Genomic DNA, 27,146 nt, shown 5'->3' with positions numbered 1-27,146 from the left:
TTCACTTGCAAGAGAAAGAAAGTCCAATTTAGAAAAACAAAAACAGTTCTTCTGGGGTGGAAACAAGAGAAAGGGGTGGGGAGCAAAACTTTTAACACCCATGACCCCTGAGAACACTAAAGTCTCCCCATGTCATTTTCAAAGGCCCAGAAGAGCACTCAGGGTAACCTGGGTATGGAACAGCTTCTGGGAGAAGGCAACTTTATTCCTCAAAAACTAAAAAGAGAGAGACCGGTTTATGGAATAGTGGGAGTTGTGATCAAATGGGACACTGAAGAGCATGTGTGGAGCTGGTTGTGGTGTGGTTTGGACAGCAGGTTCCTTTTACATCTGTAACTTGGGACCAGGAAGGGGCCTGTAATAGATGAAAACAAGTGGTGAGAGTTTAGGTACATTCTTACAAACTAAAGGGGCTTTTTCCCTGATGAGTGAATTCATCGTCAAGGTGATAAAAATTTTCAGCTCAAAGTGGAGATATACGTCCTTAGTCTGTAATCATTCCTATGCATTGGAGGCAATAAAAGGTAAACATACTTAGAGTAATTCCCCACATAGTATTCCATCATCGAACATAATTGAAAATCAAATGCCATTTATACATTTGCTGATTTAGGACCTTAAGTGAAAAACATTGATAATTATAAAGAGAATCCTTACTTATGTTAAATGCAGGACATTTTGTGGGTGGTTGTGTTTTTTTTGGTTTTAAATGTGTTGTTAGTGTTGAAAGTATTACAGATGCCCCCCCCCCCCGCCCCGTTTTTTTCTCATTGACCCCATCCACCCTGCACCCACCCCTCCCAGGCCTTCACCACCGAGGACCTTTTGAAGAAAATATCTGCAGCATTTATTTGATCTGAAATGTGCAAGGAAATTATTTAAGACACTGGTTAGGAAAAGTCATTTAGAAGAGAATAGTAAAGAATCTGAGAATAAGTTTATCAGCTGTTGAGTTTTTCTGGATGTCATTGTCTTGCTCATTGGTTCTGGTCAAGAGAAAGGAGTAGCCCTGGCTGGTGTGACTCATCTGGTTGTAACATTGTCCCATGCACCAAGAAGTGGCAGGTTCGAGTCCCAACCAGGGCACATATTCAGGTTGCCAGTCCCATCCCTAGTAGGGTGTGTATGAGAGGCGATTGAAGTTTTTCTCTCTCGCTTCTTCCCCCCTTCTCTCCTCCGTCTCCCTCCCTTCCTCTCCCGCTCTCAAAAAAAAAGTAAAGGAATAAAGCCTTGCAGAAGGGAAGCCTTATTAACCCGTACATTAGGGACTCTTCCTGGTCTCAGTCCTGTTACAGGCTTCTCACATGGGTTCCTGTCTCCTTCAGTTTAGCACTGAGGCCTGAGAATGGTCTTGGCCTAAATAAAATGCTTTTCGTTGGTATAACTTTGTTGTTGAGAAATATATGAATTGATAACCTCTTGAAGGCAAAGTATTTCTGAATCAACTCAGATTTCAAAATTATTTATGGAATTATAACATTTAAAAGTTTTTCTTTCCTCCTACTTCGAAAGTGTCAGCTTATACTTTGTCCTGTTTTTGAAGGTTCCTGTGAAAGAAATAGAAGGACTTGGGAAATAAGTGTTTTTTGCCCTATTCTCCTGCAGGTCCCAGTAGGGATGGTACAATCAGTGAGGACACCATTCGAGCTTCTCTCATCTCAGCGGTCAGTGACAAACTGAGATGGCGGATGAAGGAGGAAATGGATCGCGCTCAGGCAGAGCTCAATGCCCTGAAACGAACAGAGGAAGACCTGAAAAAAGGTCACCAAAAACTGGAAGAGATGGTTACCCGTTTAGATCAAGAAGTAGTAAGTAACTCACTGAATAGTTGCGATTTTTAGATTGAATGGTAGAGGCAGTGTTACCTCGTTACACTGGATGTTGTAGGATACAGTCAGTTCAGAAAATTATACATCTTCAAACATTTGAATATAGCTTCTGTATAGCTTTGTTTAAATGGAGCCTGTGTCTCATATCTGATTGGAAGGTGGATGGTATTTAGAGCATTTTTGCTGGCACCTTCACCCTCGGGGGGGGGGGGGTTTTGACACAGGAGGACTGTGTGTTTGAGTGCTTGATTTTGCCAGTTACCAGGAAATAAGAATTTGAGAGCTCTTAGCCATGGTAAAGATCTGCAGACCCTGGTGCAGACCTCAGTGTTAGTTCTTTGTATTGTTTCCAAATGTTGTTTGCGCTATATTTAAAGTAATCTCCATTGAGCCCTTCTGACTTAATTCAAAGATATAAATGTAGTTTTCAACCTTTAGTTCTTAAGCTTTCTTACATTTTATCAGCCTGTTGTGCCCTAGATAGTCAGTATAAGTCAGCCCTGTGACTTTAACAATGAAATAGAGGCAATAACATAATTTGAGTGCCAGCTTCACTCTCTACTTTCATCCCCGCAAGGGACAACTCATTCCAATAAATGTGCAGTTTTGATGAAAGGGTTAAGAGTTAGTGAATGTTTTGAGGGCTTTGGGGAGGTGATTTGTTATGTGCATATTAGTCTTACACAATGGTTCTAGTGTAAAGTGAGCTTCCCAGTAGCCAGCTATTTTCAAAAGTTCAGGAAAGTGACACCAGTACAATTCAGAGCTTGCAGCTACCACCTGTGATATCTTGTGACTTGTGTTCAACTGTGTAGGGTTCTGTCTGTTGAATCTCTGTAGACTGAGGAAGAGTTATCCCTTTGTGGCAGATGCCCACTTGTTTGAAAGAAAGGTATCTTTTGTAGTTTTCATGTAAAGAACCGCTGGTTGTAAAGTGTCTTGTCTGATGGTTTATTTTGCAATATCATTTGTCAGTGGTAAGTGATAAGGTTACCACTGCCACTGAAAGGGTTCAGCTCAAGGTATTTCCAACATTATCCTGCTTTCACTCATCATACCTTCTCCTCTACCTTTGACCAATGTGCTGAATGAAACATTATTCTCATCCATGAGTTGTAGATATCTGACAAGCAGATAATTACACACAATTAGTATAAAGTCATCATGCTTGGACTGTTCTGTTTTCAGGCTGAGGTTGATAAAAACATAGAACTTTTGAAAAAGAAGGATGAAGAACTCAGCTCTGCTCTGGAAAAAATGGAAAATCAATCTGAAAACAACGATATTGATGAAGTTATCATTCCGACAGCCCCACTATATAAACAGATCCTAAATCTGTATGCAGAAGAAAATGCTATTGAAGACACTATCTTTTACCTGGGAGAAGCCTTGAGGCGGGGAGTAATAGACCTGGATGTCTTCTTAAAGGTATGTCTTCCTCACTCTGCTTTCCAAGATTTTGGAAATCTTAGAGACACTGATCTTAAAAATCACAAACCCAAGAGTTTCTCTGGAGGGTGTGGGTTAAAATTCCTTTTTCCCCAAAAGAGAGCAAGTTGACATACATGGCAGTGTCTTCTCACATACAAAAGCTGAGGATCCGTCTGAGTAGGGGAAGAAAAGTGGACTAGTGACACCCCCCCCCCCCCCACTACCCGGGAGCATTAAACTGAATATCATTCTTATAGCTGAGCTTGGGTGGGTCAGGAGATACACTCACATTTCCATTGGTTCTTTCTGGTCATACCATATAAATTGAAATCACTGACAACCCTCCACCCCCATTATTTTTCTGATAATTTTCTTAAGTTTACATAATTTTAGACCAGTTTTTCCAGCCCTGCAAAGTTAGGGCTGCCTTGCTGGTACTAAAGCCCTCTGAATGAAGGTTGTTTCAGGCTTAATGCTGTTGTACAGGCACGAAGAAAAGATCCTATAAGCCAAATCTGACTACTGTTCTTTGTTGGGTGATAAGCAGCATGGTTTTGGGAAGAGCAGTAGCCACCCTTTCGATATTCAGTCTGGCTGCTGTTGATGGTTCACTGTACATGCGAGGCTAGTCGGGTCACTTGATGATCTTGCCTATCTCAGTGAGGACCCAAACCACTCTTGGACCTTGTGCAAGCTCATGATGGTTGGGTATAAACACGAGACCAAAGGGGACTCCCTTCCATACACTGTCCCCTGCTTAGGTGGCATAGCCGAGGGACAGATGCACATGGAGAGGAGGCAAGAGAGGTATGCTATTTGCTAAGCATGGGACAAAAGCTGGCCTTGTGTTCCTCATCCCTGCCCTTCCTAGCCAAGTGAGGACCAACAGTCATAGTTATCAAAGTTTTTTGTAACTTCATTAGGATCACAGTACAAATTTCCCTGGCATCTTGATAGTCTCAAGATGTAGCTCAAATTCCTGAGCTAGATTCTGCAATATGGTGCTTTTCTTGTGAAATATATCTTTATAAGGTCTCAGAAGATTACTTTCCTTAACACAACCTACCAGCATGAATCTAGTGGAGTTTAAAAAACCACATGTAGTGAAGTATTGGTTTCAAAGGATGGTTGATATAATGAGTTTAGGATTCTTAGGTCGCATCTATGTTACAGACTGTCTGATACTTTATACCTGGGCCAAAGCCATTCTAAACTGTTGAAACTTTCCCCCCCACTTCCAGCATGTACGTCTTCTGTCCCGTAAACAGTTCCAGCTGAGAGCACTAATGCAAAAAGCAAGAAAGACTGCCGGTCTCAGTGACCTTTACTGACTTCTCTGACACCAGCTGGAGACGAGCTCTTCTTAAGGCATTCTTTTCTTCTCTTTCTTTCTCTGATCAGTAGGTGACCAGAATAAGTTATTGCAGTTTATCACTCAAGTGTAAAATATTTTGAATCAATAATATATTTTCTGTTTTCTTTTGGTAAAGACTGGCTTTTATTAATGCACTTTCTATCCTCTGTAAACTTTTGTGCTGAATGTTCGGACTGACTATGCTAAATAAAATTTGTTGCATAACTGTTCTCTTCTTTATTGAACATTTTTAGGAAAAGTCCATGAAACCTTAAGAAGTCCTGCATGATACCCTCCTGCCAATCAGTCCCTACTTAGATTTGCTTCCTCTCTAGGCCTGACGAACCCATAACTTTTCATCAAGAAGAAAGTGGCCAACCTCTACACCTAAGAACTCACGTTAACTAGGCAAGGTGGTCTGGCCACAACTGAGGAAGAAGGTGTGATGAACTACTCTTTTGTTGTTAATCCTCACCCAAGGATATTTTCCCATTTATTTTTAGACAGAGTGGAGGGGGGAGACATCGATTGGTTGCCAGGGATCGAGCCTGAAACCAATATGTGCCCTTGAGCAGAATCAAACCCAGGACCCTTCAGTCTGCAGGCCAGCTCTGTCTACTGCGTCAAACCAGCTAGGGCAATGAACTACTCTTCTATTGTCATTTGAAGTCCGCCTTCCTGGCAAGTGGTTCTGTTTGGGACCACCAAATGAACTGTACTGTCCTGCAGAGCTCATCTAGTAGAACAGAAGGCTCATGAGGTTATAAAAAAATGAATGTCCTAATTCTGAGATGTTTTCAAGATATTTAGGGAGTAGGCAGTTTACTCCTAGAAATTTCTTAGAAGGGTTGGTTATTTAAGGTAAAGCGCAGAGATCCAGAAATTAATATTAAATCAATTTTACCACTAACAGTAAAGTCTATGTAGCATCAGTTTAAAAGCACATATTGTCAGTCAACAGTGAGTGCCTACTAGATGGCAGACACTGGGTTAGGCTCAGCAGTAAGACAGACATCACTACTTAAGAATATATAAGGCACATGACCAGAATCGAACCCAGGACCCTTTGGTCCGTAGGCTGATGCTCTATCCACTGATCCAAACCAGCTAGGGCTGTGAGCTCAATTTCTTAGTCAAGCAAATGAGTGAAAGTCTAATGTCAACATGCTTTCACATAGACGCTTCTAACACATGATACTATCATGAGCACTAGAAAAAGAAGCCTACTCTGGGTGGAACAATTAAAAAGGGCACCTGACTCTCACTGGGGTGGCTCAGTTGTTAGGAGCGTCGTCCTATTTCCAGTCAGAGCACATACGAGAGGAGACCGGCCATGCTTCTCCCACACATTGATGTTTCTCTCTCCCTTCCTCTCTAAAGTCAATAAAAACATATCCTTGGGTAAGGATTTAAAATAAAAGGTCACGTCTTCCTCTGAGTTAAGCCAGATAGGCCTCCCACTCAACCCTTGAACTGGACACACTTGTACAACCACATGTGGTAGCCTTACCTCCAACAGAGGAAGCCTTGATTAATGCTATGGCACAAAGCACTTAACTTTTAATAAGATGCTGATTGCACAGGCCACACCAACTGCTCCAGTTCCTATAACGGGGATCTTACTGTGATGAATGGCCTTCTCTGAAGTGAAATTCTTAAGTTCATGCTTGGCAGTCGCCATCGTGGAAATCTAATAGAGGAAAACTGCAAAGTCACATCCACATCAAAAATTGGTCTGTAGAGAACTCCTGGGTGCCAGTGAGGAAGGAGGTGCTTCAGACACAACTGAATGACAAAGTTGACTATCAAGCTGGGTAGTTTCTGGCCAGCAGCCCAGCATCCAGGAGGCAAAGCAAGGAGAGGAAGAGGAAGGTGATTACAAGAGGGAATGAAGGAAGGAAAGGGGGCTGCTTCACCAAAGAGACTACAGCCAGTTGGCTCTTATTCCCCTTCCACCATCGTCCTCCCCCTGCCCTAGTTGTCAGCTCCAGAACCGAGCCAAGTATAGCCCAAGGCCAAGTATAGCCAGGCACAAGGTACCTCCAGCCACACTCACACGGGAGAAAGGCCAGCCCCCACCCGCAAGGGACCCAGGGTAAGAAATTCGCTCCCATTGCATCCTCTCTCCTGCTGGTGCACAGGACTTCTGCTGCCCAGTGTATGGCCGCTCACTGGAGAGGCAGAGGATGAGAATGCAGAAAAGCTGGCTGAGGTCCGAGGAGGAAAACCGTTGATTACTGAAGCTGTGCCCAGCTCGTGCACCCTTCATAGGGGCCTAGCACACCTGGCGTAAGCACGAGGTCTGAGGTAGGGGCTCTGATGCCTGTCACCTGTGCACATTTGGTGGGCTGAGGTATCTGTAGTTGGCGATCTTCAAAGAGGCTCAGAGGCTCCTTGGGCTCCAACTGCAGGAGGTACAGCAGGCACACTGAACTAGCGGGCCTCAGCTATCAAAAGGAATACAGCTTCCCCAGAACCCATCCAAGTAAAACTATTTCTAACCACCCTGACTGGTTTGCCTCAGTGGATAGAGCGTCAGCCTGCGGACTAAAAGGTCCCAGGTTCGATTCCAGTCAAAGGCATGTACCTTGATTGCGGGCACATCTCCAGTAGGTGTGCAGGAGGCAGCTGATCGATGTTTCTCTCTCATCGATGTTTCCAACTCTCTATCCCTCTACCTTCCTCTCTGTAAAAAATCAATAAAATATATTTTAAAAAATGTTTTTTTCTTAAAAAAAAAAAAAACAACCAACTATTTCTAACCAAACTTTGTCCAGATGTATACAATAAGGGTTTTTTACACTTGATTGGGAATTTTTCACCAGGGCTGTAGGAGAAAGATACCACAGGGCTACTTTTTAAAAATATATACATTTTTTATTGATTTCAGAGAGGAAAGGAGAGGGAGAGAATAAAAACATCAATGATGAGAATCATTGATCGGCTGCCTCCTGCACGCCCCCTACTGGGGACCGAGCCCACAACCCCTCAGGACTACTTTTTACCACTCGCAAAAGTGAGCTTAAGTAGAAAAAAATAATAATTTTTAAAGCCTCTATGCAATGAAGATTTTTTTGTTAATTTTTAAAAATTGATTTGAAAGAGAAACATGGATTTGTTCTACTTGTTTAGGAATATACCGGTTGCTTCTTTTTTAATTTTTATTGATTTTAGAGAGGAAGGGAGAGGGAGAGAGAGAGAAACATCAATGAGAGAGAGACTCACTGATCAGCTGTCTCCTGCACACTCCACACTGGGGATCAAGCCCACAACCCAGGCATACACCCCGACCGGGAATCAAACCTCGACCTCCTGGTTCATAGATCGATGCTCAACCACTGAGCCATGCCGGTCAGGCCACTGGTTGCTTCTTATATGGTCCCTGACTAGAGATCGAGCCTGCAACCTTAACATATGGGGAGCTACCAAGTGAGCTACCTGGCTAGGGCCTGCAACAGGATTTTTAAATAAGATATGAAACCCTAAGAATTTGATCAGTGCAGTGCTGATAACCATTTCTACAAATGGAAGGGAAAACAATTCATTATCTGAGTGTAGAATCCAAAATTCCCCACTTATCCCTTAGTCTGAAATAAACCAAGATTTCCACATCTCTTCTGCCATATTCTACATAATTAACTGTTTTTCTAATTCATTTGTGAATCATAATAGACAATACATATCTGACAAATAATTTTATAAATGTAGGGCAGTGTTTAACTTTTTTTTTTCATTATCTCTCCCTCAAGAGCTTTTTTAGACATTTTCCCCTAATCATTCGGTTCCTCCCACCTCATGAAATTAAATACTAAGTAATAAGATTTTACCTGGTAGTGCTGAGCTTTACAGAGCCAAACCCTTGTAATATCTAAGAGTCTCACTTAAACACACACACACACCAAAGGGTGATATTGCCCCCACTGAGAATACATGATATAGTTGTACTTCCTAGAATATTCACTGTAGAAACTATTTACAGCTTTTCAATCTCTGCCAGGATTTCCTAAAATGAAATTTTAATTTGGAATACAAAGAGGAGCTTTTAAAACAAGGCAAAATCCACAGAAGATTCCCCTTTCCCTCGATCCTACCTAAACTCATTACTATATTTTGTGTATTCATGGGAAGTATGTGTGAGAGAGAGAGAGAGAGAGAGAGAGAGTGTGTGTGTGTGTGTGTGTGTGTGTGTGTGTGTGTGTGTGTGTGTGTTTAAAAAACAACAAAATAGCCTTAGCGGTAGAGTGGCGGCCTGTGGACTAAAGGGACCTGGGTCCAGTTCCTGTCAAGAGCACATGCCTGGGGTTGCAGGGTCAATCCCCAATAGGGGGTGTGCAAGAGGCAGCCGATCAATAATTCTCTCACTGATGTTTCTCTTTCTCCCTCTCTGAAATCAATAAAAAATTAAAAAACAAAATAATAGGGAACGAATCATGTTTAGTAGTAGATGACTAGAATGAAAGCTATTACAGTAGCAAGACTAACAGGGTGAACTGTGACTCTCTTTGCAAATAGGTATACCTGCACTAGAGCCATGCAAGTCCTCAGGGCCGGCACAGCTGCCTTCTAACTTTTCCCACTGCTCTAGTCTAATTTGTAAATCACCTTGGTCCTGATTTCTTAGCTTTTGTTTCATTGGTATTTCCTACAGCTGCCTTAATTCTTTGTGGAGTAAAGGAAATATATATGTTACATATTATATGTATATACACATATACATATATACATATATCTGTATATATAAATCAAAAGAAGAACATTCACTCCTAGATTGGACACAAAGAGGGAGCTATCAATTGACTTTTATAAAGCATTCATTAATAATTAATTAGTTGATGTACCTTAAATACTCACTGTAAGATACTTGAGGGCAGAAATCATGTCATATTGACTTATCATAACACAGCAAGAATAATAGTAATTTGCTGAACAAATTGGAAAGAAATGTAATCGATTTCCAAATTGAAAGTTGGAAATCAGAGGTTCCATGTTTCACATTAGTTTCAGTTAATCACACAAACCAAGACAAATTTCCTTATATTTATTTTCCACAATGCTTAATTTTCACTTATATCTAATGTGATGGTCTAAGCTCCCTGTGTAGTATTTCAACAAAGACACCAAATCCACAATTTGAATTTAGATTAATTGGTATTATACTTGCAGGGTTGAAGATATTTAAATTTTTTTACACCAAAAAGGTATATTTCTATTTTCCTTCTGAAATACATGGTCTTAAAAATAAGCACTCAGTAAAAATTATACATAGACACATGAAGCAATATAAAGTGAATATGCTGTTTCCCTAAGGGAAGAAAGCACAAGATAAAATTTCAATACTAGAAAAAGTGCTTGTTTTGTGAAAAAAATCTTAAGTTCTATATTATAATGGATTGTTATATATATTTTATTAAACCCAAAGGCCACTCTTACATTTGTACAAGTTGGGTATCTTAGAATAGAGCAATGCGAGATTCATAAAAGAGGATAAATTTCTTTACCACTTCCTTTTTCTACCCTTGAGAGGCTGGAGTATGCTATAGGTCTCCGATGCCTTCTTATATTTTTCATATCAGATGAAAATACTTTCAAAATGTAAAATACACAGTTTGTTATCTTCTGTTCTATAAAACAGTGGAACATTAAAAGGCTTTAAAATACCAGGTCTTTTTGGATATTCCAAAGTGTGTTTGCACTCTTCTTAAAAAGGTCCTCCTCCTCAGAATTCAAGTTAACTTTCACAATATCTGAGATACCACTTTGTCCCAAGATACAAGGGACACTGAGAAAGATTTCTTCTTTTATTCCATATAAGCCCTAAAAGGCAAAATTAGATTACTGTTCAGTTAACCTGATATGGAAAAGCAGCTGTGCTAGAGAGCTTCTTAAGAATAAGAGTATGGAGCACAACAAGAATTCTCAGCGGGTGGTTAAGTGATCACTGACAATACCAAGAGCATCCTAATGTCCTATGACCATGTGGAACTTGTGTTCAGTAACATGAATATCGTGCCAGAGGCCTCAAAGGGACCAAGAAAGGCACTGTTTACTTTACCCCCTACCGGGTCATCCTTCTATCTAAGGGTAAGGGTTCCATGCAGTCGTTCATAATGTCATTTCATCTGATAGAGAACTGTACAATCAAGCAGCCTATGTTTGAGATACATCAAGAGAACAGTGAATTCTGAAGCAGAAAGTGGCTGAGAAGGCTCTGTTTTGTATAAATTGACTTTTACACTATGGTGTGCCACTGAGTTTGGACAAAAGATGCCACAGATGGAATCTCAAGTCTCCAGAAGTGAGCCTCCAATGGAACCTATGGGTATGGGTACCCTCTCATGCCTAGTAGGGCACCCACCAGTTGCCAATGGAATATACTCCTACCTTCCAGGATACCTCTACCCACTGCCCCAACCTGACTGATACCCTGAACCTCCCATGATGTACAGGGCCCATGGCACAGGTGCAGTCATGACCACTGCCCTATCTTGGGCCTATTGAAACATTGGTCTCCAGCCCTAATATTCCCTCCACTCCAGCAGCTGAATCCAAGGCCACAGAAGCAGCTGCCAGAAAGTCTATTAAAACCTGCACAAATTGCCTGGTCCGCATGGCTCAGTGGTTGAGCATCGACCTATGAACCGGGAGGTCACGGTTCAATTCCTGGTCAGGGAACATGCCCGGGTTGCAGGCTCAATCCCATTGTGGGGCATGCAGGAGGCAACCGATCAATGATTCTCTCTCATCATTGATGTTTCTATCTCTCTCCCTCTCCTTTCCTCTCTGAAATCAATAAAAATATATTCAAAAAACAGCCCTGCACAACTCACACAATGCTTGCATTCTCATAAACTAGCCTCTGCCTCTCCCTACTATCCCTGGAAGATAAGAAGACCCAGTAGACCCCTCAGACCTCCCTGTCTCTCATCACTCATTACTCTTTCCTACCCCACCCTTGGGGTTGAGTCTAGGGTTGGAGGAGGTGACGGAAAGGTCTTGTTATTCCTCCAGGTCTGATTATAAACAGTTACCAGGAACTAGCATTCAGAGAAGGGCAAAGTCCCTTGATTCTAGAGTGGTGCCTCCCAGTTTCCCACAATAGCTCAAAGCCCACAGGCACTACTCAACCAAGCTTCCCTCTCACCATTTCTGGGCTCTCCTCAGGAGCTCAGGGTATACACCTTGTTCCTGTCTTGCTCTAGTCACCCACAGAGGGATTCTCTGGCCGCCTCCTCCACTAAAGTCCAGCTTCCTCATTTTGGTAGCCACTTTATATTCAACCTCATGAGCTCCATCAGACCAACCACACGTCTTTCTCTGAGGGCCCCTTTCTAGGCTGTATTCACATTCACTCCACTCTGGGCTGAAAACAAGGTCCTAGACCCCTGGGGCCTAGCCTGGCCCTGTGTGATGACCATGACCTGCTGCCACCCCCTCAGCCTACCCTCTTCCTTTTGGTGGCCTGACTCTGCTTGCTTTTCCCTTCACCGTGCACTTCCCATTACTCCCTTTGCTCTCTGCATTTCAACAGATGACCCTTTTTTTCAGATCCTCAAGTGTTCTCTGCTTATATCTACCTCAGATCCTCTTGCACATGTGTTCCCTCTGCTTGGAATATTAATCCAGCCTTCCAAATTAATTCCTACTCATTACTTGGATTAGGTCATTTTACTTCTTTGGGAAGACTTCCCTAACGACCACCCATGCCCCTTCCCAGAGTAGTTAAATTCTCTTCTTGTGTACTCTTAGCACTTTTTAGTTTTTCATTATAGCACTTAGTATAATTTATTATTAGGTATTTTCTTTTGTAATTGTTTTATTAAGTCCATTTTTCATTAACTTCTATAAGGGCAGGATCTCTGTCTTTTTTGTTCACCATTATATCCTCAACACCTTGTGTATGCCTGGCACATAGTAAGGACTCAACAAACATTAATGATAATAAAGATCAATTTAAGCCTACCTTAACCATAGTCGAAACTGAATGCACTCTCCTAAGATTTTTCAAAATGGATTCTACCAGATTTGTCACAGATAGGCCAATAGCCCAAGAGGTGTACCCCTTCAGCTTAATAATCTCATAGGCACTACAGTTGTAGAAAGTAAGAAAAGCAAATGAATGAGAAGTCAACTTAGAGAAAAGAATATATTGCAAGCATCCATTCTGAAGCAACCTACATATCAATGCCACTCCATTAAAATTTTCTAGAAACCAGTTATAAATAATACAAGTTTTAATACTACGCTCATAGACTTCATTATCACTTTAATAATTCACCATCCTTTTATCATAAAGGCAGAATATTGAAGCATATATGCCATTCAAGATGAAAATTAGTTTTAAACTTTTTGTATTATTGCTTTTTTAACTTTTTTATTGAACTTATTGGGGTGACACTGGTTAAAAAAATACATAGGTTTTAGGTATACAATTCTACAATATATGATCTGTATGTTATATTGTGTATTTTACATTATTGCTTAAATATCCAAACATAGAATCTGTTCACCTTGAAAGTTAGCATATATATCTTGCTAGCCACTAAAAATTGTTACTGGGGTGCAATGTATACAATTTAAGCCATGTGCACATATTTTTCCTAAGAATATATCATTAAACCAGTAATATATGGAAATTTGGGAAAATGTTGATACGTTTTCTTTATTTTTCTTTATTTCAGAGAGGAAGGGAGAGGGAGAGAAAGAGAAACACCAATGATGAGACAGAATCATTGATCAGCTGCCTCCTGCATGTCCCACACTGGGGATCAAGCCTGCAACCTGGGTATATGCCCTGACAGGGAATCGAACTGTGACATCCTGGTTCATAGGTTGACACTCAACCCCTGAGCCATACTGGCTGGGCCATGATACATTTTCAAAAGAAAATAACACAGTCCTAAACACTATGTAATTTCTCATCTCAAACTTGTAAAATACACAATACTTTTATTTTGTTGTTAATCCTCACCGGAGGATATTTTTTTCCATTGAGAGAGAGTAGAAGGGACCAAGGGAGATGGGGAGAGAGAAACATTGATGTGAGAGAGACACATCAATTGGTTGCCTCCCACATGCCGTGATCATGGCTGGAAATAAACCCAAAATCCAGGTATGTGCCCTTGACCAGGAATCAAACCCACAACCCTTCAGTTCGCAGGCTGATGCTCTAGCCACTGAGAAACACCAGCCAGGAGAGAACATAACACATTTTTATAGAAACTTTAGAACAGTATCAATCCACCAAGTTATTAATAGTGATTATTTTTTAGTGACAGGCTTACAGGTGCTATTATTTTCTTTTAAAAAAAAATTCATTAAATTCAGAGAGGAAAGGAGAGGGAGAAAGAGATAGAAACATCAATGATGAGAAAGAATCACTTGGCTGCTGCCTCCTGCAGGCCCACACTGGGGACCAAGCCTACAACCTGGGCATGTGCCCTGACTAGGAATTGAACTGTGACCTCTTGGTTCATAGGTCAATGCTCAACCATTGAGCCACGCCAGCTGGGCTGCTATTATTTTCTTTATGCTTTCCTGAATATTCTTGTTGTCTACAGTATATATGTATTATATTTTTGTACTGCCACCAACAGTGGTCTCAGGTTTGGATTGACTCAAAAGACAAGGAGGTTTTAAGATAGCACTGAGTTTACTTAGTTTTGAGAAAAGAATATACAATAGGAAACACAGAATGTACAGCATCGTTATTCCTATCAGGTTATCTAACAACCACCTACACATAATTTCAAGGCACCAGGACTGCACATAACATACTTGGCTGCAAAATATAAGACTGATGTGTAAATGGAACATCTCAGCACATAACAGTTGGACTGTACTCATTGTGGTGTGCTGGGATTTGACTGTCAATCCAGAACCAGGGGTACTATTAGAATTCATGCACATTATTGTCAAATTAGAATTAGCTTTCAGACTCTTAATTGGTGTCAAATTAGAATTAGCTTTCAGACTCTTAATTGGTGTCAAATTAGGATTAGCTTTCAGACCAAGCATCTGTGGGGTAAGTAAAAAGAAAGGGAGGAAGATTATGCCTAAAAAGTAATTGATGGTATATAAGTAGAAAGCTCTGCATAGATAACTGGGGACAAATCTTACCAGTGGAATCTGGATGACAGATCTATCCTCTCAGGAATTAACAAAATCGCTTTGAGAGCCCTAGTCGGTTTTGCTCAGTGGTTAGAGCATCAGCCCTCAGACTAAAAGGTCACGGGTTCGATTCCCAGTCAAGGGCATGTACCTCAGTTGCAGGCTTGATCCCCAGTCCTGGTCAGGGTACATGCAGGAGGCAACCAATCCATGTGTCTCTCTCACATCAAGATTTCTCTGTCTGTCTCTTGCCCCTCTTCCATTCTCTCTAAAAATCAATGGAAAAATATCCTCCAGGTAGGATTAACAAAAAATGGCTTGAGAAAGAGGATTGAGAAAAAATGGCTAAAAACATAATCTTTTACTTGTTATTAACCATCCTAATGAAAATAAAATTTTTGGTATAAAAGGAAAGCTAAAAGGAGCAAAGAGAACAAGCAGTTCTAAGGCTGATATTTTAAGACAACTGATCCATGTTCTAAATTACATGATCTATTGGGAACCTGGAAGGACATCTTATTAAATCCTGATGTCACTCCTCTGCAATTATTGGTTAGGTACTGGAAAATCAAAGATTATAAAAGAGTTGAATCATTTTTTAGATAAATACTAGCAGTACTCTGATGATTTTTTTTTATAATTATAGATCCTCTGCTAAATGACTAAAAGGCAAATAATTCCATTTTGGCCACTGCATTGTTGAAGAGGACTAATTGGAACAAGTACTGATCTGTAACATGTTATAGTATTTGGTACTTAAAACATACAAGATAGTGATGTGGCCTGAAAGCTACACCTGAGCACTTGTAATACCTCCTTAAAATGCTAATACTCTATACCAGTGAAGGCGAACCTATGACACGCGTGTCAGAGGTGACACGCGAACTCATTTTTTTGGTTGATTTTTCTTTGTTAAATGGCATTTAAATATATAAAATAAATATCAAAAATATAAGTCTTTGTTTTACTATGGTTGCAAATATCAAAAAATTTCTATATGTGACATGGCACCAGAGTTAAGTTAGGTTTTTTCAAAATGCTGACATGCCGAGCTCAAAAGGTTCACCATCACTGCTCTATACTGTGTTTTTTGTCCAGTGTCCTTTCACCAAGCTTGATAAACTTAATGCTAGGTTAAAGCTTATTATGCTTCATTAACTTGACAGTCTGAACTTCAAAACACTATGTATAGCCATGTACTTTATTTTCTTTTTTAAACAGTGGTAAAATTGGCCATTTTAACCATTTTGAGTATACAGTTCATTGGTATGCTATCTAATAAAAGGGTAATATGCAAATTAACTGTCACTCCATGACAAAGATGGTGGTGCCCAGTCCTCTCAGCCCCACCAGAGTCCCCCAGTCCCGGGGAAGCGGGGGCGGCCACTGAGAGCGGGCAGCATGAGCAGCCTGGCAGAATTCTTGCTTTGTCGCTGTGCCCGGCTCAGGCCGGCCCCCTGGAGCCGGAGTGGACACAGACAGGGACAGGGGGCCGGCCTGCAGCCTCCGCGGCCGAGGGCAGGCCCAGAGAGGAGATGGCGGGCCTGCCTCCCGCGGAAGCAGCACGGCTCCCTCCCACCTCCCGCGGAATGTATGCGGCTCCCATGGAAGCAGTGCGGCTCCCTGCGGTTCCCGCAGACTCCCGTGTAAGTGGTGGGTGGTCTACTGCACATGATATCGCACGATGGGCTACTAGTTAAGTACATAAACACTGTTGTATAACTATTACCACCATCTTATCCAGAACTTTGTCATCTTCCCAATTGAAACTCTGTATGGATTAAGGTGATCATGTGATTTTATGATCAGAAAATTATTTTTTTAAACTAAAAGGCATTTAAAAAATAAAAACTTGCCCATAATCACTGTTGCTATATTGTGTACCTTTTTAGTCTCTGCCCTAATTATTATACATTTTTGTAGAGTTGACATCCTAAATATACATTACACTTGAGCTTTTATAAATTTAATATTCCAGTTTAGAATATCCAGAAGTGATTTTTAGATTGTGTAACTTTTACTAATATGTGACTTGGCTAAAGCATAAAGGGAATCATGTGGGCTGTTAGAGCTGATTTACAGAGTCAGACACTTCATTTATAAATACACCCAGTTGACTTCTGATCATCTGCATCGGCTTTGTGTTGTTTTTTTCATCAAGTCATTTGATGAATCCAAGTTCTAGGTGCTATTCTAAGCATTTTATGTGTATTAACTCATTTACTCTTCATAACAGCCCTCTAAAGTGAGCTCTATTATTATCCCCATTTTAAAAACTTGGAAACTGAGCTTCTGAAATTTTAAATAACTTGGCAATATCACACTACTTAATAAATGGTGAAGTCAGGTTTCAAATCTAGGAAAGCTGGTTCCAAAGTGCTCATAATTACTTGCTAAATTACCCTCAAACACATATGAGTTCTTGTAATGCATATTTGCTTTGTGAAAATGCCCCCAAATAAAGCAATGGGTAATATAAGTCTGAATTCAAGGATTTGCATAAGATTAGAATCATTTACCACACAAAACTCAAAGATCAACTATATTTTTTTCTGTGACATTTGTTCTTACTACTGATTATTAATGCTTTAAGAAACTTAGTGAGTACTTTACCTCTGAACAACTTCTCTATGGATATTTTTCCATTGGTCCTTGTCTGAATCAGTTCCTAAGTTAGGGTTTAGAGTCTTCAGAGCAACACCAGCGACATTCACCCCACTCCATAAGGGCACTAAAAAGAAATGTATCTCAGAATGAACTCTTCTTCCTAGCACTGCTTCAGTTGTTTTAGTAATTTTTTATAAACTTAGATTACTACCTTATACCATATAATAAAAATAAGTTTCAAATGGCCAAAAAGGGAAATGTAAAAAATAAAATTATGCGTTAGAAAAATATGTAGTAGAATTTATTTATAACTATGTGACATAGGAGGTATTTTAAAGCAAGGTACAAGTACAGAATCCACAAAGAAAAGGATGGTTAAAAAGATAAAATATTACAAGCAAAACAGGAAAAGAGCAACAAATTAACACCAAACTTCTCAACAGTAACAAAGAGCTGAGGGGGAACTACTGTCAATCTAGAATCTCATATCCAATTAAAGAATGAGGTGAAGCTAACCTGGCCAAATAGCATAGTTAGAGCATCATCCTGATATACCAAGGTTGTAGGTTTAATCCCCAGTCAGGCCAAATATAAGAATCAACAAAAGAATGCATAAATAAGTGGGACAACAAATCTCTCGATCTAATATGTCTCTCTGTCTCTCTCTCAAGTCAATAAATAAAAAATGTTGCCCAACCAGTGTGGCTCAGTGGTTGAGCATCAACCTATGCATCAAGAGGTTGCTGGTTCGATTCCCGTCAGGGCACACTCCCCAGTTGCAGGCTTGGTCCCCGGTAGGAGGCATGCAGGAGGCAGCTAATTGATGTTTCTATCTCTATCTGCCTCTCTCTTCCTGTCTCTCTAAAAATCAATTTAAAAATAAATAAAAATATATATTTTTAAAAATACACTGCTTCGTTTTCAAATAAAATAATGTAATATTAAAAGTGAGAAATAAAAACATAACTAGGAAATTTTATTTTTAATGACTTCCAGGAGGAAGAGCTGAATTAGTACAGTAACACAAACCAATAGGTCAAATTAAGTATTTGTCTAAGTCAAATCAAACGTATTTGTTATAATACTGCACCCTCTCACAATCCGGGACCCCTCCGGGGATGTTGGAGAACCAGTTTCGGCCTGATCCCTGCAGGCCTGGCTGAGGGTCCCCACCAGTGCATGATTGGGGCTGGTGAAGGACCGTGGGAGGGCTCCAGAGCGTGTCGGCCTGTCTCACCCAATCCCGTTCAGTCGGACCCCAGCAGCAAGCTAACCTACCGGTCGGAGCGTCTGCCCCCTGGTGGTCAGTGCGCATCACAGCGACTGGTTGAACGGTAGAACAAACAGTTGGACACTTAGCATATTAGGCTTTTATTATATAGGATGACATTTGGAGTAAAAACAACAACAACAGACAAGCCCTAACCGGTTTGGCTCAGTGGACAGAGCGTCGGCCTGCAGACTGAAAGGTCCCAGGTTCGATTCAGGTCAAGGGCATGTACCTTGGTTGCGGGCACATCCCCAGTAGGAGGTGCGCAGGAGGCGGCTGATCGATGTTTCTCTCTCATCGATGTTTCTAGCTCTCTATCCCTCTCCCTCCCTCTCTGTAAAAAATCAATAAAATATATTTTTTTTAAAAAACACAACAGACAAGAAGGACTTATTAAATGTTTTGACTAAACAAATAAATAACTGAATCAATGGTCCTTATTCTTAATGGGTTTACTGCCACTGTGGAAAGAAGATTCAAACATGATACAATTAGAGAACACTGTAAGAAGTATAAAGTTCTAATTGTGCTGCAGAGCTTAAATGTTTAAGTTCAGAAAAGAAAAAGATTGGTATGGCCTAAGTAACAGTTTAAACACAAATTATATAAATTTATTTAAATGAAAAGTCTGGAATAAACAAAGCTACAGAGTCAGAAAGTAAATTAGTGTTTGCGTGGGGCTGGGGGAGTGAGTTCAGGAGCAAGTTTCTTTCTGGGGTGATGAAAATGTTCTATAACTAGATTGTGGTCATGACTGCACAACTCGGTGAATATACTAAAAACCAGTATTGTACCTTTGTAATGTTTAAAAAATAACAATAAATGAAAGTGCTCCAGATAAGAGAAACATTCACTGACTTTTAAAATAGTTATATGCTCTATGCACAATTTAATGAGTGGTAACTAAATCCATGATGCAAAAAGCTGAAAATAAAGAAATCAAAAAAGATAGTGTACACCAGGAAAATACCAATAAAACAAAAGTTACACAGCTATATTAATATCACAAAAAATAGACTTTAAAGAAAATAAAGCATCATTATAGATAAGTGTGATTACATAATGAAAATGGGTTTATACTTACCACTAGAATCACCATGTTCTCCAATAATCCAACCGTGGCAGCTAGTGGGATGGACACCCAACTTCTCTCCAATCAGGTAACGGAAACGGGCAGAGTCTAGATTACAACCACTTCCAATTATACGAGTGGCAGGTAAGCCACTTAGCTTCCAGACCACATATGTCAAAATATCCACTAGGAAGAAAAATTGCTTGTTACAAAAAGATTTATAGTAACTTCCTTTTACAGTTTGCTTTTCTGAATAGACAGATCAAATGTCTTAGTCAAATATAAATTTATTACAAAGTTTGAAGCAAAGCAATTCAACAAGGAAATATTGATAATCTCTCATGTAGGTTTTAAGAGGTTAAATTATTCACTATTAGAATTTTTTAAATTCTCTTTTAAGATAATATATGTGCCTATCTGTATATTTTATAGTTAGTTAATTCTACCTCAAGGCTGCCTAGATTTTTCCTCTCTATCACCAAAGCCTCATCGAAGCTACCAACATTTTCTACCTAGACAAAAGTCACATGCATACCCAGGGCAGTGTGCCAGTGTGTGCATGCTCAGGAAAAACATGAGAAGATCCTAAGCTTAAGCTCTGTATGACCTTGAGGCTCCGCACAAGCAGGAAGTGAAGGGCACAGCTGTAAAACTGGCTGAGTGTTGAAGGCATGCTCCAACATGCACACAGAGGCCTACAGCAAAGACTGGGAAATACTTTTTGATTCCATTTTTTAAAAGTTCCGTTCAATCTTTAGCTGATCACTAAACAAAGAGATAAAAGATGTCTGTGGCCACGCACAACAAAGAATACAGACTTGCAGAATGAGTGCACAAAAGTCATGAAATAAACAAAAGGCAGCTGCAACAAGCGTCAACAACAAAAATACCTAGGAGAGAAGAATTTGATTTATACAGTTTTCATACTATCATTTTTTTAATGTTCTGGGATCACAGGGTCAAATGGGAGTTCCATTTCCAGTTTTTTGAGGAAACTCCATACTGTCTTCCATAGTGGCTGCACCAGTCTGCATTCCCACCAGCAGTGCACAAGTGTTCCTTTTTCTCCACATCCTCTCCAGCACTTGTCGTTTGTTGATTTGTTGATGATAGCCATTCTGACAGGTGTGAGATGGTACCTCATTGTTGTTTTGATTTGCATCTCTCGGATGATTAGTGACTTTGAGCATGTTTTCATATGTCTCTTGGCTTTCTGAATGTCCTCTTTTGAAAGGTGTCTATTTAGGTCCTTTGCCCATTTTTTGATTGGATTGTTTATCTTCCTTTTGTTAAGTTGTATGAGTTCCCTATAAATTTTGGAGATTAGGCCCTTATCAGATATGACATTGGCAAATATGTTTTCCCACGCAGTGGGTTTTCTTGTTGTTTTGTTGATGGTTTCTTTTGCTGTGCAGAAGCTTTTTATTTTGATGTAGTCCCATTTGTTCATTTTCTCTTTAGTTTCAACTGCCCTAGGAGCTGTATCAGTGAAGAAATTGCTTTGGCATATGTCTGAGATTTTGTTGCCTTTGGATTCTTCTAGAATTTTTATGGTTTCCTGTCGTACATTTAAGTCCTTTATCCATTTTGAGTTTATTTTTGTGTATGGTGTAAGTTGGTGGTCTAGTTTCATTTTCTTGCATATATCTGTCCAATTTTCCCAACACCACTTATTGAAGAGACTATCTTGGCTCCATTGAATGTTCTTTCCTCCTTTGTCAAATATTAATTGAGCATATTGGTTCGGGCCGATTTCTGGGTTCTCTATTCTATTCCATTGATCTATATGCCTGTTCTTGTGCCAGTACCAGGCAGTTTTGAGAACAGTGGCTTTGTAATACATCTTGATATCTGGTATTGAGATCCCACCTATTTTCTTCTTTCTCAGGATTGCTGCAGCTATTCGGGGTCTTTTTTTATTCCAGATGAATTTTTGGAGAGTTCGTTCTAGATCTGTGAAGTATGCCGTTGGTATTTTAATGGGAAGTGCGTTGAATTTATAGATTGCTTTGGGTAGTATGGACATTTTAATGATGTTGATTCTACCAATCCATGAACACGGTATGTTCTTCCATCTGTTTATGTCTTCCTCTATCTCTTTTTTTAACGTCCTGTAGTTTTCTGAGTAGAGGTCTTTTACCTCTTTAGTTAAGTTTATTCCTAGGTATCTTAATTTTTTTGGTGCGATGGTAAATGGGATTGTTTTTATAATCTCTCTTTCTGAAAGTTCACTATTGGTGTATAGAAATGCCTCAGATTTCTTGGGGTTAATTTTGTATCCTGCTACATTGCCAAATTCATGTATTAAGTCTAGTAGCTTTTTGATGGAGTCTCTAGGGTTTTGTATGTATAATATCATGTCATCTGCAAATAAGGACAGTTTTACTTCCTCTTTTCCAATTTGGATGCCTTTTATTTCTTCTTCTTGCCTAATTGCAATGGCTAATACTTCCAGTACTATGTTGAACAGGAGTGGTGAGAGTGGGCATCCCTGTCTTGTTCCTGTTCTTAGGGGAAATGGTGTTAGTTTTTGTCCATTGAGTATGATGTTGGCTGTGGGCCTGTCATATATGGCTTTTATTATGTTGAGGTATGATCCTTCTACTCCCACCTTGCTGAGAGTTTTTATCAAAAATGGGTGTTGGATTTTGTCAAATGCTTTTTCTGCATCAATTGATATGACCATGTGGTTTTTTTCTTTCAATTTGTTTATGTGATGTATCACGTTTATTGATTTGCGGATATTGTACCATCCTTGCATCCCTGGAATAAATCCTACTTGGTCATGGTGTATGATCTTTCTGATGTACTGCTGGATCCGATTTGCTAAGATTTTGTTGAGGATTTTGGCATCTATGTTCATGAGGGATATTGGCCTGTAATTCTCTTTCATTGTGTTGTCTTTACCTGGTTTTGGTATTAGGGTGATGCTGGCTTCATAGAATGAGCTTGGAAGTGTTCCTTCCTCTTGAATTTTTTGTAGTAGTCTGAGGAGGATAGGTTTTAGTTCTTCCTTGAATGTTTGGTAAAACTCCCCTGTGAAGCCGTCTGGTCCTGGGCTTTTGTTTGCTGGAAGCTTTTTGATGACTGCTTCAATTTCTTCCATAGTTATTGGCCTATTGAGATTTTTAGATTCTTCCTGATTGAGTGCTGGAATGTTGTATTTTTCTAGGAATTTGTCCATTTCCTCCAGGTTGTCTAGTTTGTTGGAGTAGAGCTGTCCATAGTATTTTTTAACAATCATTTGTATTTTTGTGGGGTCTGTTGTTATTTTGCCTCTATCATTTCTGATTTTGTTTATTTGGGTCCTCTCTCTTTGCTTCTTGGTGAGCCTGGCTAGAGGTTTGTCAATCTTGTTTATCCTTTCAAAGAACCAGCTCTTGGTTTCATTGATTTTCTGTATTGTTTTTTTGGTCTCTATGTCATTTATTTCTGCTCTAATCTTTATTATCTCCTTCCTTCTGCTCACTCTGGGGTTTTCTTGTTGCTCTCTTTCTAATTCTTTGAGTTGAAGAGTTAGATGATTTACTACCATTTTTTCTTGTTTTTTGAGATAGGCCTGTAGAGCTATAAACTTCCCTCTCAGGACTGCTTTCATTGTGTCCCATAGGTTTTGGATTGTTGTGTTTTCATTGTCATTAGTTTCCAGGATGTTTTTAATTTCTTCTTTGATCTCATTGGTAACCCAATCAATATTTAATAACATGCTATTCAGCTTCCAAGTGTTTGAGTATTTTGGGTTGTTTTTATTGTAGTTTATTTCTAATATTATGCCATCGTGGTCTGAGAAGATGCTTTTTATGATTTCAATCTTCTTGAATTTGGGGAGACTTTGCTTGTGACCCAATATGTGGTCTATTTTTGAATCTGTCCCATGAGCACTTGAGTGGAATGTATATTCCGCGGCTTTGGGTGAAGTGTTCTGAAGATGTCTATTAAGTCCATCTGATCTAGTGAGTCATTTAGGATTGCTGTTTCTTTGCTGATTGTTTGTCTAGAGGACTTATCCAGTGATGTCAGTGGTGTATTAAAGTCCCCTACTATGATTGTATTGTTGTCGATCTCTCCTTTGATATCTTCCAGGAGTTTTTTTATGTATTTGGGTGCTCCTGCATTGGGTGCATATATGTTTACCAGGGTTATATCTTCTTGTTGTATTGATCCCTTTAGTATTATGAAGTGGCCTTCCTTATCTCTTGTTATGGCCTTCACTTTGAGGTCTATTTTGTCTGATATAAGTATTGCTACCCCAGCTTTCTTTTCCTTTCCATTTGCCTGAAAGATATTTTTCCATCCCTTCACTTTCAGTCTGTGTGAGTCCCTTCTAATGAGGTGGGTCTCTTGTAGACAGCAGATGTATGGGTCATGTTTTTTTATCCATTCAGCCACTCGATGTCTTTTGGTTGGAGCATTTAGTCCGTTTACGTTTAAAGTTATTATTGAAAGGTACTTGTTTGTAGCCATTTCTTTTTTTGTGTGGCTGTTTTCTTTCTGAGCTTTTTATTCCTTCTTTTTACACCAGTCCCTTTAGCATTTCTTGCATTGCTGGCTTGGTGGTGATAAACTCCCTTAGCCTTTTTTTGTCTGTGAAGCTTCTTATTTCCCCTTCAATTTTGAATGATAGCCTTGCTGGATAGAGTATTCTTGGGTTCAGTCCTTTGCTTTGCATCACTTTGTAAATTTCTGTCCATTCTTTTCTGGCCTGATGTGTTTCTGTTGAGAAATCATTTGATAATCTAATGGGAGATCCCTTGTATGTAACTTTCCGTCTCTCTCTTGCAGCCTGTAAGATTCTCTCTTTGTCCTGAACATTTGCCATGGTAATTATGATGTGTCTTGGTGTGGGTCTTTTCGGGTTCACCTTGTTTGGGACTCTCTGTGCTTGTGTGACTTTTTTCTTCCCCACCTCAGGGAAGTTTTCTGATATTATTTCTTCGAGTAGGTTTTCTAATCCTTGTTCATCTTTCTGTTGTTCTGGCACCCCTATTATTCGTATGTTGTTTCGTTTCATGTTGTCCCAAAGCTCCCTTAGGCTCTCCTCCTGTCTTTTAATTTTTTTCTCCAATTGCAGTACAGTTTGGGTGTGTTTTGCTTCCTTGTCTTCTAATTCACTAATTCGGTCCTCCGCTTCTCCTAGTCTACTGTTGATGCTTTCAATGGTGTTTTTTATTGCAGCTATATCGCTCTTCATTTCTTCTTGGGTCTTGCATAAGTTATTGATTTTTTCATCTGTTTCTTCTTGCTTCTTGCATAAGTAGTTGATTTTTTCCTCCATCCGGTTTATGCACGCTAGGACCCTTATTCTGAATTCTTTTTCTGTCATGTTGCATGCCTCTGTCTCACTTAGCTGCTTTTCTGGCGAGTCCTCCTTTTCTTTCCTTTGGGGGTTTCTTTGCCTACCCATGTTTGATCTCACTGACATATCTAGATGTTGAGTCGTTCAGTGGCTGCTCCCTGGGTGGCAGTGGCTCCTTGGGCTGTGGTTGCTCCTTGGGTGGTTGCGGTAGCAGCTGCTCCTCAGTTGGCAGCAGCTCCTCTGGTGGGTGTTGTTCACAGCTGTGGTGGCTCTTCTGGCTGGTGGGGGGAGGCTTCACGTACAGCTGCTGTTCCTCAGACAGAGGGTGTGGTGATCAGGAGGCTGCTGTTGCTTGGATCTGCTTAGTCCTGCCAGGTATTTAGGAGAGTGTTGAATTTCCCTGTGATACACTGTTCCTCCGTGTTGTAAATCACAGTCCTGATTTTAAAGCAGGCCGTATTTGTGATCCAGACTGCCTTAATTTGTGTTCACCTAAGAGTCAGTTTGTGGCTCAGCCTCTGGGTGGCAGTGTTTTGGGGTTGGCCTCTGAGGCTATACGGCTTCTCTACTTAAAACTGGTTTGGGGAGGTCAACTGCCCAGAGCTGGTTCTTAAATAATCGTTACCCTGCTCTGCGTTGTTGGTGGGACTGAAAGTTTCTCTATAGGCCAGACCCTGGTAACTCCCAGCTAATGTTCAGTTTTTAACAAAAATTATGAGGCATGAAACAAAATAAGGTAGTTTGCACCAAAGGAAAAAAAGCATCAATAGAAACTTAGAAAGCTCTAACATTGAACTAACCTATCTTCAAGTCTACTGACTCCTCCTTCTGCCTTTTCAATCTGATGTTATACCCTATATACTGAATTTTCATTTAGCTTTCAACTTCAGAATTTCTATTTAGTTTCTTTTTTTTTAAATTTCTGTTTATTAATATTCAATATGTAGTGAGACATCAGTCTCATATTTCCTTTACTTCTTTAGGCTTGGTTTGCTTTAGCTCTTTAAACATAATAGTTGATTTAAAGTATTTGTCTGAGCCCTAGCTGGTTTGGCTCAGTGGATATAGTGTCGACCTGTGGACTAAAAGGTCCCAGGTTCAATTCCGGTCAAGGATGCATGCCCAGGTTGCAGGCTCTATCCACAGTGTGGGGTATGCAGGAGGCAGCCAATCAATGATTCTCTCTCATTTCTGATGTTTCTATCTCTCTTTTCCTCTCCCTTCCTCACTGAAATCAATAAAAAAAAAAAAAATATTTAAAAATAAATAAATAAAGTATTTGTCTGATAAATCTTTGTTCAGTGACTCTGGCCAGAACTTCCAGCATGATGTTAAATGGAAGTGGTGAAATGACATCTTTGTCTTACTGATCTTATTAGCAGGGAGAAACCTTTCAAGTCTTTCTCCACTGAGTATGATGCTAGCTATAGGTTTTGCACAAATATCTTTTATCAGAATAATTTCCTTCTACACATAGTTTACTGAGAGATTCACTTGTAAAATCATGATTGGGTGTTGAATTTTGTTGAATGTTTTTTTCTGTACCTATTAACCCTTTTGTCATTACATAATACTAGAGGCCCGGTGCACGAAATTTATGCACTCGAGGGGGTCCTGCATCTCAGCCTGCACCCTCTCACAGTCCGGAAGCCCTCAGGGGATGTCCGACTGATGGCTCAGGCCCACTCCCCACAGAATGACCTGGAATGACGGGTCGACCATTCGCCATGATGCACACTGACCACCATAGGACAGACGCTCAATGCAGGAGCTGCCCCCTGGTGGTCAGTGCGCTCCCACAGCCAACCTCCTGCAGCCCCTTTTCCCTTGCCAACTGCTCTGCCCATAGGCCCCAATCGGGGGGCCAGCCAGCCAACCTCCCGGAGTCCCTCCCTCCAGCCGGCCAGCCCCCCTGATAGGCCTCGATCACTGGCCAGGCCGAGGGACCCTACCCGTGCACGAATTCGTGCACCAGGTTTCTAGTATAATGATAAAAGGATCAATAGATGCAGAAAAAAGCATTTGATAAAATTTAACCCCCATACATGATTTTTAAAAAACTCTCCAGCCCTAACTGGTTTGGCTCAGTGGATAGAGCGTTGGCCTGTGGACTGAAAGGTCCCAGGTTCGATTCCAGTCAAGGGCATGTACCTTGGTTGCGGGCACATCCCCAGTAGGGA

General features: G+C 40.3%; 2 protein-coding genes across 4 annotated transcripts in view; one reads left to right on the top strand and one right to left on the bottom strand.

Moving 5' to 3' along the window:
* Positions 1-4,839, top strand: part of TSG101 (tumor susceptibility 101) — a 42,603-nt gene extending 37,764 nt beyond the window's left edge. For all 3 annotated transcript variants that reach the window (XM_014530893.1, XM_014530892.1, XM_014530894.1), the window contains 3 exons: positions 1,606-1,808; positions 3,018-3,257; positions 4,502-4,839. In XM_014530893.1, coding sequence (XP_014386379.1) covers positions 1,606-1,808; positions 3,018-3,257; positions 4,502-4,591 — 533 coding nt within the window. In that variant the 3' untranslated portion in view covers positions 4,592-4,839. The remainder of the gene's footprint in view (positions 1-1,605; positions 1,809-3,017; positions 3,258-4,501) is intronic.
* A 4,972-nt stretch (positions 4,840-9,811) lies between these two features.
* LOC102248312 (L-lactate dehydrogenase C chain) overlaps positions 9,812-27,146 on the bottom strand; it is a 28,378-nt gene continuing 11,043 nt past the window's right edge. Inside the window, exons 5-8 of the mRNA XM_005883334.2 lie at positions 19,683-19,856; positions 17,335-17,452; positions 12,575-12,698; positions 9,812-10,428 (exon numbers count right to left, since the gene is read on the bottom strand). Coding sequence (XP_005883396.1) covers positions 10,264-10,428; positions 12,575-12,698; positions 17,335-17,452; positions 19,683-19,856 — 581 coding nt within the window. The 3' untranslated portion in view covers positions 9,812-10,263. The remainder of the gene's footprint in view (positions 10,429-12,574; positions 12,699-17,334; positions 17,453-19,682; positions 19,857-27,146) is intronic.

The sequence above is a fragment of the Myotis brandtii genome, unplaced genomic scaffold, assembly GCF_000412655.1.
Source record: "Myotis brandtii unplaced genomic scaffold, ASM41265v1 scaffold782, whole genome shotgun sequence".
NCBI classification, from domain to species: domain Eukaryota; kingdom Metazoa; phylum Chordata; class Mammalia; order Chiroptera; family Vespertilionidae; genus Myotis; species Myotis brandtii.
Note: the sequence above shows the minus strand (reverse complement) of the source record. Positions and strands in the feature narration are given on the sequence as shown.